General features: G+C 38.0%; 1 protein-coding gene across 6 annotated transcripts in view; it reads left to right on the top strand.

Moving 5' to 3' along the window:
- The first annotated feature begins 4,963 nt into the window (after positions 1-4,963).
- MYPN (myopalladin) overlaps positions 4,964-11,417 on the top strand; it is a 52,489-nt gene continuing 46,035 nt past the window's right edge. For 2 of the 6 annotated variants that reach the window (XM_083614422.1, XM_083614417.1), the window contains exon 1: positions 4,964-5,318. In XM_083614422.1, the coding sequence (XP_083470548.1) occupies positions 5,053-5,318 (266 nt within the window). In that variant the 5' untranslated portion in view covers positions 4,964-5,052. The remainder of the gene's footprint in view (positions 5,319-11,417) is intronic. The other 4 variants (XM_083614418.1, XM_083614421.1, XM_083614420.1 and 1 more) reach the window with 4 other exon arrangements.

Below are 11,417 nucleotides of genomic sequence, written 5' to 3'. Positions count from 1 at the left end.
TGAACAGTTTTTGAGATTAGGAAAATATACAAGACTGGATTTCACGGAGCCTATTCTCCCAACTCTATAACTTTAACTGTTCGCTTTCCAAATAGTATTGCCTTTTTATCAAATTATTTTCTTAAATGGGGTGGGATGCAGAATCATGACCAGGAATTCAGTAAAAAGAGGAGGGAGTATTTAGCCTTTCTTCGCAAACAATGATAATAACCCATACAAACATCTGGTGTTGGGGGAAATGGAACTGTCTGCTTGGAAGCAGAGTTGTTATTCCATTTCCAGTTCAAAGTGGAGCAGCAATGATTGGGTGGTGTTAAATCATCCATATTCGAAAGCATCCTTAGACTGAATATTTGAAACTAATGCTTGTTTTTTGGAGTTCTCCCTTTGAGCGATGATGTGAGGTTTCACAACATGTAGTACATGCTCAGGAACAGTAGAGGGAGTGTGGCAAGCAATCAGAGTGAAAAGAAACAATGGTTTACATTTTAAATCCAGCCACTAATCAAATGACTGCTTGCTGCTTCAGCACATTCGTAATACAAAAGTACATATCAATTCCTGTCATAAAACATACTATCCAACCGTGCCTGTTTAATACCTATTGATAGGCTGCCTGCTTTTCTTGCAAGATAATTTATGCTGAACTTTGGAACTTCTGAAGATGTGCGTACATGGAGCTGGTTGCATTTTTTAAAATCCCCATTAGTGCGATTGTTTCTGATAATGTGTTTCCTGAGCAATGTATTTTAGAATTAATATTTTTTACTATAAAAAAAATCTGGCAGGGCACTACGCCAACTCCTATGGCAATGTTGTTGTTTTTAACCTTGTTTAAAGTCCTACTATGAATCTGGACTGAGTAAGACAGCAATTTCTGCCTTCCTAAAGGACAGGGCATTTGTGCTGGATACAAAATGGGGTGAGAAGCCAGTGGAAGGATTTGAGGAAAGGGTAACATGTGGGCAGAACCAAGAGATGTGAGTAATTTTGGCATACACATTTACCTTGCTGGATTAGGGCAATAGCATTTTGGTATTTTGTTTTATTTGTGTGGTGTTATAGATCAAGTTGCAGTTGCTGGAGCTGTCAGGAACGTGACCTGTTTGTTTTTCTTACACACCCACACCCACACACCCACACCCCAGTGGAAGGGATAAAACATTTTTGGATACGTATATTAACCAATTCATCCTTACAACTCTTGTTTAGATGATGAAGAAAATAGAAGTGATTTCATGTATCATTAATGGAAATACTGCATCCAATTCTAGGAATGGTGCCAGTGCATGAGGCAGATAGCATATAATTAATAACTTGAAAACCCAGAAAGTATGACGACTTGAGAACAACCCAAGTGTGATGTTGTCTTACTTCTTTTATGATGATGACTCTTAAGGGAGTACCAAGTTCCAGTGGGTTTAGTATGTTACCATAAAAGCAACTCATTGTCTCTTGAGACAGACAAATGCCAACAATAACAACAGTTTGGCTATTTTCATGCTGCTAGGTGTGTACCATCAGTCTATTTTAATAGAGTATCACTTTCTTATGTTTAAGTAGGTGCACTTGCCATCATATTTTGGGACACCTTTTGCAGGCTGCACACTTGCACTTGCTTCTGTAACTGGAGTCATTTAGGGCCTCACTTTCCCAGGGCAGGGAGCAGGTCTTACAGGACTTATAGCCAATATGGTTTATTAATTACTGTTGATATTCTAATTGCTGCTGTTCAGTTTTAAAGAGGTGAATGTGGTTTTAATTGGATTGTTGTTGTTAATAATATGCTTTCTGAAATTTTGTACAGTGCCTTGAAAAATGAATTTAAAGAATTTAAAGAAAAATGAATTTAAAGATCAACTTCATATATCATAACAAGTTTGAGTTCACTGCTATACATTCTTCCCTCCAGACATTTAGACACAGATGTTGTCTCTCACTTAAAAACAATAGCCAAAAAAGTTAGTGGTGTGGACTTCAGAAAAAGGGATTCTGGATTGAGTCACTAGGAACTTACGTGTGGAGACTGTGTCTTCCTCTAATGTTTGACATTTTGAGGGAGATGTACACCTCTCCTCACTAGGACATGTCTGGCAAGGAAATGATATATGGATTCTTAATCCTAAAAAATGGTGGGGACATAACCTTCACATATGCTGTCGCTTGTCTTCCCCTCTTGACATTCTCCTGATCCTGCCAAGATTGCTGGTTTGGTGGGGAGGAGGAATGCAATACTACATGCATCAAATGGTGTTGCCACATCATATTTGGTCTGCAGTATATTCTCAGTTAGGACCAAAACAGTTATTTCTATTGCAGATGCAGATACAAATCATTTATATTAAACGTTGATGACAGATAATATAAAAAATTATTACTAATGAGATGGCCACCAAATAATGGGCATGTTTGCAATTTGCAGCCCTTTGCCATTTAGAGTTTGGAATATTCAAACATGCAAAGAGAGGAAGGGGCAAAGGAGTGGCTGCCTTTGTCGTAATGACCCTTAACTATATTTTGCGAGGGTCTGTTCATATACATTTAAATAGTATCAAATACAAACATAGTGATACTTTATCTGTTTATTTGATTGCTCCACACACACCCTTACTGTGCAAGCATATAAAAATGTGAATTTTCTAAGACTGTTACAGATTCTTAGGAAACCAGACACAGGTAAGAGCTGAACCCCTGGAAGGTGTGGGCAGGATGTTACCGTACAGCACAATACAGCTAGCAGAACAGCTAGCAGATTTTACAGCATGCATCTGGTTTATTTCTGTTAACAATAGTTTTTGTTAATTAATGTGTGTTTGTTTGTGTGTGTGTGTGTGAGAGAGAGAGCGAGCGTGCATAATATAAGTATTAGAGTATCCAACCTAATTTCATTTGGTTACATTTCAGCCTGGATTTTTTTCAATGGAGTCCTAAAGCCTTTATTTTAAAGCAGGTTCTACTCATGTCAGTAGTGTGCTTAGGATCTCAGCCCTATTTTCTCTTACTGTGCTTTTCAAATGTTGAATAGTCAGCCTTTTTACTGATTCATTTTTTTAGGGCCACAGTAATCATTATAGTGAAGGATTGCCATTGACTTAAATGTGACTGGGATCAATCTCTACATGACAGTAACTTTACAACTGCATAACCATAACTCTGTCTTCAAGAGTTTTCTGTTGGAAGTATTTAAATTATGTTTACAAATGGCCTGATATACATTATTGGTTTCAAAAGTTGGAATGTATTTATTGCTATCTATGTGGAGTGCTAATGTGGCATAATCCATATCGAGATTCCATGCAGGATTTAAAACCTCCGGAAGTGTTTGTGTAGAGTTGTGAAACTCCTCAAGAGTCTCTCCAGTACTGCAAAGCTATGTAAGAGTCTGTATGTCTTTGTGGAAGGGAGGGGTCTGCAATGATGTAAATAAACATCCAATTTCTTCACTATTCCAGTATCTAAGATATTCTTGGAGACTAGAATAGTTGCGGAATGCTATACTTTTATTTTTACAGTTGCATCTAATACCAGGAAATTAAAATATATTTAACCAGCCAGGAACTTCTCCAATCAATGTTCTGAATGCCATAATCCGCTCTCCATTCAGATTGCTCCTTAAAGACCATCCTTCCTCTGAAGCCATTGGTTTAATCCAATTGAAACAAACTAGATGCTACAAGGAACGTATGGCATTTGTGTGTCTGACCTATCTCCCCCAGTAATACACACTGAAAGTCACATATTGACGCTGTGCCATAACACTCTAAGTTCCCCGTCCCAGTTTTACTTCATTGACCTCCCCATGTAAAGGGTAGGGAAACTCTGAGTATGATTATGTCATTGCATGTGTTCTCAGAGATGAGAGTTCACAGCCGCCATGTGGCCCCCTGCAATGTCTAACTTGAACTCTAGTTCTTCCCAGTTGGAGCAAAACCAAGCTATACTTTTTCTATTCATTGAAATTTGCACCCATCTGAAATTTGCAATGCAGTTCGCCAACCAAGGTTGTTGGTTTTTTTAATGCATCTATTGGGGGAAGCGAGCATAAAAATGAGTATATTAGTGAAAACAACATACAAAAATGTGTACATTAGTAAAAACTGCATACAAAAATGTGTTTATTGGTTAGTCCTGATATTTTTCATATTTATTTCAGCTTAACTGTGACTTAATTAGCATGAATGCAACCTGATTTATTATATATAAGAACAACAGCAACAAAATATTTAAAAGATCACAGCCTTAATAGTGATAAAATGTGCTGTGTTCGCTTCGTAAATCTTAGGTTAAGCCCCTGGGACATAATCCCATAAACAGTTCCTGTTTATTTCAGTCAGACAACATGTCTTCAGGCTTCATGTACTAGCAACAGATGTTTAGGATGGAGTTATTAATTAAAACATAAGTGGCACCTCACAAACTATGACCTCATGCAACCGTTGCTGGCAAAATGGTATTGTAGGCTTATATGCCACTGCCGGTATTTAGGATTGCATTTTCAGGATGCAAGATGATAACCCACTGCAAGCTGATTTGAATGGATCAGCCAGGCACAATTAAATGCCCTTGATTTCAATGGGAGAATTAAGCACTTGCTTAATTATGTCTCACTGAAACCAATGGGACTTAAAAGGGTTTAACTTTAGCAGGATCATGCCTCCAATGTTCAATCTGTTTGATTTTTTAATGTATATACTCTTAGCCTTGAATCTAACTAGTTAAAATCTTAAGTCTTTATTAGTGGTATGTAATCTTAGGCATCTCAGATATTCTGAGCAATAAGAATAAGGAAGAGCTTAGATCCCACTATTTTCTAATTTTAAAATGAATGTGCCTTCTTTGACAACAGTTTATGTAAAACAATACAAAATCCATTTTGAATGAGTCATGCCAAGAGCGTGAGCATCCATCAAAGACATTCTGGGAGGAGATAAAATGATGACCCCCTCCCTTGCATACACACACATACCCCGTAGGTGCTGTTACAGCAATGGAATCCCTTTGCTCAATATTATCCTGTCCAATGAGGTGGAATGTTTCACAGGCACATGGTTTATGAGTCTCAAAATAACTTGGGACCTGCAAACGGACAAATGCTATTGCTTCAGTGGTGACAGGTTGTTCAGCTTCTTACAGCCATCTCCCCCCAAAACCAAGGTTAACGCCTTTCCCCCCCGCTCCACCCGATGGACTCCAAGACGTTTTGGTTCCAAAGGACTTGAAGGAATTGCTTCAGTCATTTTAATCTCTTACTTTGGAATCTTTATCACCGTGATTGTGTTGCCAGAGTTGGATTTCAACATCTGGATAAATCAGAAAAGGTAATGTCTTTAACTTTCAAGAGTGTGTGTGTGTTTCGATGAGATTGCGCAGGTGCACGGAGGGTCCAGGAGGGAGAGAATCCATGTTATAGCTGACTGATAATTGTTGCTGATAAATCATATTAGGTGAGCAAGAAACTTTAAAAATTCTCTGTCTTAAATGGCGCAGAGGCACACGAGATTGAATGGAAATGAAATAATCTACAGAATCTACAGAGTGTGAAGGGTGGGAGGGAGTCCAAATTCCTTCTGTGCCTGTTTAGGTATTCTAAGTAGAGTCGACAGAAGGCAAAAAATGTATAAATTGCATGGATGAGAAATGTCCCTTTTGAATCCCCCTCTTAACCGTACTTTAAGCAATTGCTTTGTAATCACTAGCACTAAATCCACACCAATAATCAGCATTACCTCCTTAAAGAAAACACATACATAGTGTCTAGTTTAATATTGCCCTATATTTAAAGTCTTTTTTAAAAAAAATGGGGGGGAGAGAGAGTATGTGTCATGTAAAATGATACTGCAAGCTATATTTAGGGTTTGGAGATCTGCTCTGTGGATTAATGTACACAACAGCTGCAGAAACAGTCTTGCTCGAAGGGCATTGCTCTCCCAACCCCCAACTCCCATCTCTCTCTCTCTCTGAAAAAAAATGTTTTTGATGGTCAGTGGCAAATGTTTGGCCTGATATGTTGCAACATTAAGCAGTAATTGAAAGAGCATCGTGAAATATAATAAAAGAATGAACAGCATAAAAAAGAATTTAGTAAACGCTTCGGTTATCTGTTCGGAACAATTCTTACATATCAATTTACACAAGCAGAAATGTTATTATTTTAAATAAGTTTGAAAAAGAAGTTCCTGGATTTGCAAAGCAAAGCCCCATGCAGCAATACAGCCTATAAATTTTAAACTCTTCAACTGTAAACACCACGCTAAAGTTATCTATGGTGGCAAAGGGTATGTTTGCCACCCTTTCAGAATGAAGATGTTTAAAATGTGATCCTTAAGGCCGTGAAAATGCATTTCTCAAGATACCACCCGAGATTCTACTAACAAAGTATGATTACTCCAGAGTAAATTGCTACAGGATTGTAGCTCAGTCTTTTTAGGAATAAAACTTGTATAATTAACATGCCTTGAAATATGGTACACAACTTAATTAATTTTAAATATTATACTTTAAAGTAGTTGTCCCATAAAAGTCAATGAAATTTGATCAGATTAAACAGTAGCACTTCAGCTTAACCATGTTTGAGGATTATTAATGTAAACACTTATTCAGAATTTTCAGACTTGTAATTATATATATATATATATATATATATATATATATATATATATATGATCAACATTTTGAGGTATTAAGTAAAATATTTTATATATCTTATATCTATTTTATATCTATGCTCTTTGAGGCTCCAAAATTTAATTAATACATTAAGATGCAGTTAATGACATTAAAAATAGCTGTCAAACAATATTAGCAATTCAGGATTGCATTAATGTGTGAGTTCATAAAAAGATCAGTATACAGAAGTCCATTTTGTATCAGATCAATCCAGCTTAGAACATTACAATCCTGAAATCACTTGTTCACTAGTAGTTCACAATTGTATCAATGAATTCATTTTATTTCTGATCATTGGGCTACAAACCGGAATCCAGTTATTTGGAAGTAGGCTCCAGTGAAACCAATGGAATTTTTTGCAAATAAAGTAGCTTCAATATAGCAGTTGTTTAGTCGTCTTAAGTTGTATTCGACTCTCCATGACCCCATGAACCAGAGCATGCCTTGGAAACTCTCACTTTCTTCTCAAAGCATCTCCTTTTTTATGTCCATGGAGATTTCTTACTGGTGTGGTTTGCCAGTTCCTTCTCCAGGTGGATCACATTTAGTCTAAACTCTTGGCTATGAACTGTCCATCTTGGGTGGCCCTGCACAGCATAGCTCATAGATTCTTGGAGTTATTCAAGCCCCTTCGCCATGACAAGGCAGTGATCCATGAAGTGATCCATGTAAAAACACCACCACCACCTAATTACTGTAGAAATTATACTGTTGCACGCCACCCCAGTCTCTGATATTCCAGGGCTTCCAGGTTCTTACCCAGGGTTTGTGTTTCCTTTTGGAATGAGGCACAGTGGAGACTGAGGTGTCTTTATGATATATGGTTTATTTACACAGGTATACAAGCTGAGCCTCCTCTCTGCTAAAGAGCTGGTGGGCTGAATTTTGCCATCAGTTCTTGTCCACCAAGCTGCCCACAGATCTGTGTGGTGCATGGCTGTAATAGAAGAGAATGGGGGGGGGTATAAAAATAGAGGTTGTTTGGTTTTTAGCAACCGAAAACTGTTATTCACTGTATGCACAAGACCGAACCACACACTTCAACTGCAGTGGAATTCAGGGTGGCCTATATTTGGGGGCAGTAGAATCCTGACTTTCCATTTCTTTTTACAGAAGGCAATATATAATATGAGTTGGTTCATTAGAGTTTAACCCCACAACCTTTTTTTTAGGACAAGGCTTAGCTTTGGAATAATGAGATTCATGAGAATATGTTAAGTGGCGTAATAATGCATTTGCTTATGCTTGCAAGGTCACATTTACACCATACATTTAATGCATTCTTATTCCACTTGAACAGTCATGGCTGTTAGAGGTGCTGAGAGTTGTTAGAAGACCCCTCTTGGAGCTACAATTCCAGCGGCAGCCTTAACAAACTACGGTCCCAAGGATTCTTTGTGGGGAAACTGCATATAAGAGTGCTTTAAATGTGGTGTGTGGATGTGACCTTTATTAGATCAATCTTCTACCCACTCTAAGGAGGTTTCTTTGGGGGGGGGGACACTGCTATTAACCTAAAAAGATATATAGGTTTACTGGGCATAACTACCGGTACCTATTCTAGTGATTAACCAAACAACCCAATTTTATACCTGCCATCTACATTTCATAAAATTTTAAATGAGAACTGTATCTGGTCCCATGATCTATTTGAAAAAACCAGTCACTGTGAGCTTTCTATGTTAAGCATGAGCAGCAACTGTTTGTATGCTCATGCCTGCTGGAGAATGCCACTGCACATGTGCAGAGTGCCCTTCCATGCTGCTGAGTTGAAATGACCGACTAGTGCACGTTTTACGGCTGAGCTCCCAGGGCCCAATCCTTGGCTATTCCTCTGCCTTCATTGTATAACTGCTCTGTGCTGTTAAGGAGAGATCATACATCCTTTTTAATAATTCAATATCTATATAAATGTTGTCTTATGGGCTATATATGTGAAATAGCCATCACAGGTCAAAAACTACAGACAGATATTTCATGGAAGTTCATCTAAATCACAGTACTTTTCAGCAGGGGCACAGACCGGGTTGTTCATTCATTTGGGAATTGTAATGTGATGAACCAGTGAGTGACGATCAGGCATATTTGACTAATCTCTTGAGTGCACCTGATGCAGTAGTCTTTCCTCACTGTACTTAAAAAAATGCAGTTTGACTAGCAAGGCAATTATGCCCTATTCTTTTTTCTTTTCTTTTTTGCTGACATAGTGTTTTGTTCTACTATTGATCAGGTTTTGCAGGTTTTTGTAGCCCTAAAAAAACCTATAAAACCTATTAACTAAAGCAGGATGAGTGAGGTGTACAATGATGGTTCTAATGTATGATTGCTGCGTTCAATATTCTGGAGGCCCGGAGGGGAGAGGAAACCCAACTGTTAGCCTAAGAGAGGGATAGCTCTGTCAGCAAGTTTAATATAATTATTTTATTTCTCTCACTTAAAAAAGTAAATGGCAATCCAGTTGACTTAATAGAAATAATACTTGTGAAGGTATATAGATCAGAACAGTGAAAAAAACAGGATTAAAAGGTATATAAAACAAATTTATTTGGCAGGGCCTCTTGTAAACCCAGTCCTACTATACTAAAGAAACTAAGATTAGAGTTGGAACTACCAGCAGTTACCTCTGAGAAGTTATGGAGGGCAAAAGAGATCACAAAGAATTGATGACAAATAAATATAGTACTTTCCCCATTAAGAAGGGGGAAAGAACCTAGGAAACTACAGAGAAATTACCTTAGACTGCTGTTCTTTACCCACATCCCTGGAAGTAAGTCCTGCTGCATACAATGGGACATTCTTCTTAGTCATGTATAGGGATTGCACTGTTAGAGTGAAGCTGGAAGTCAATGAGAATTAAAAACATACCATAACAAGATCAATGCTGTGTTCTTTAACATGCATTTTTTTTAGTTGACACCTCTTAGAATGCAGTTGACATTTCTTGCCATATGATATTGTCCTAGATATGCTAAGGGAGGATTTAAGTAGAAGTTTCTTCAGGAGTTATCAGATGTGCTCACTGGGCACCTTGTGGTCAACTCATGACAATTCTTTCTCCATCTCTGCACTGCAGATTTGGGTAAACAACACAGCCATCATGAATAGCACAGTTTGCTCTATCACAGAAACAATGCTCACATACAGTTCCCCTGTGCCGCACTGTGCCTTATTTTTGGTAACTATTTTGAACATACAGCATGCAATTCAGTGAAATTTAAGAGTATATAAATCCCATGGATTGAAATGGGAGAGCTAAGCATTGTCCTGACTGCCTGTAGGAACACAGCTGGTTGAAGAGCTGCTTTGGAAGAGGTAGCTTTCAATTATTTGTTTACTAGTATGGGATGAGATTAGCATAGACTCTGAACTGGGTGCTATTTTCAGAAAAACGGGGGGGGGGAGGGACAGTAAATGCTGTGGAAGGAAGGATTAAAACAAAAACAACTTGCAAGTATAAGCATTATATCAGGTGAAGATTGAAAAAGCAAATGTATTCATATATTTTAAAAGGATGAATGTAGTACTTTTCGGTAAAAGAACCCAGGGATTGTAACTGATCACAAATTATAAATATATGCCAGCAGTGTTTTGGTCTCTGCAGGGAGAGACTATTTTTGGAATGCACAAACATCACAAGTAGGATGTGACACCCTCTATTCAGTACAGATCACTCTTATGCTTGAATATTGTATCACCCATTCCACAGCTCAGCTGAGCCACAGTATTTGTACTGAAGCTTATCGAAACAAATTCTTCTACAGTGGCATTGGTTTGGTTGTTCCACGGCTTCATCACACTGGCAAGTTTTTCCTCATGTTTAGCCAAAAGCAGGCCTGCAGAACTGTAACACACACATACTCCAAGATGATCAGAGCCCACCAGTGACTTCATAAACTTCCAGCTGTCACTGTCTATCTGAAACTGCAAAAGCAGGTGGGTGGGAGGTCATGTACCTAGCAGGCTAGGATACATAGCTGGGAGTGTTTTTGGCTTTGTGTTGTGCACATGTTAGGCACACATGAGCTAAATAAAATAAAATAATAATAATACAATAAATTTACAGAAAACAACAGCATGTATAAAAACAGTTAAAATTGTATACATATAAACAAGCTAAAATTAATACATATACTGACTAGGATAAAAATCTCTAGTTAGGAGGCTTGTTGAAAGAGGATTTGCTTTCTGTTCATTTAAACCACAGCATTGTTGTGGTTTTGTCATTTGGGTTTGAGGGTAAAGATCAATTACTGTGTGATGATGCCTGGGTGGCAAGCTAGTTAATTTATTCCTTGCCTTCTGGTTATAGATGTGATGGAGAGGTAGCATCTTCAAATTCTGCATCTGATTATTATTATTATTATTATTATTATTAAAGTAATTCTGCCAATTTCATGTTTGGCAGAGCAGCTGCGCCTTTGTAAAAAGCAGAAATCAACTGGTGGAGCTTTTCTCAAATATGAAAATTCAGAAAAGGGAACTGCTTCATTTGCTGGCTATGCTTCTCTTTCAAAAGCACAGAAGCCCTACCAGAATAAAGATATAGATGTAGATATATGATAACTCTAAATATGAAAGTTCTAACTTGGCTGCTGCCTGCAACTCAGAACTTTAGAACAGGGTTGGGGGACCTTGGAGGGCCAAATGTGGCCCCCAGCCTGTTTATGTGGTCCTTGAGCTTCTCCCTAGATCACACCCTGTGCTGGTTCTGTTTTGCCCACTGCTAGCTAGGAGGAAGAGTTTCCTATCCT

Source organism: Podarcis filfolensis (genome assembly GCF_964270895.1).
Source record: "Podarcis filfolensis genome assembly, chromosome: 5".
Classification (NCBI taxonomy): domain Eukaryota; kingdom Metazoa; phylum Chordata; class Lepidosauria; order Squamata; family Lacertidae; genus Podarcis; species Podarcis filfolensis.
Note: the sequence above shows the minus strand (reverse complement) of the source record. Positions and strands in the feature narration are given on the sequence as shown.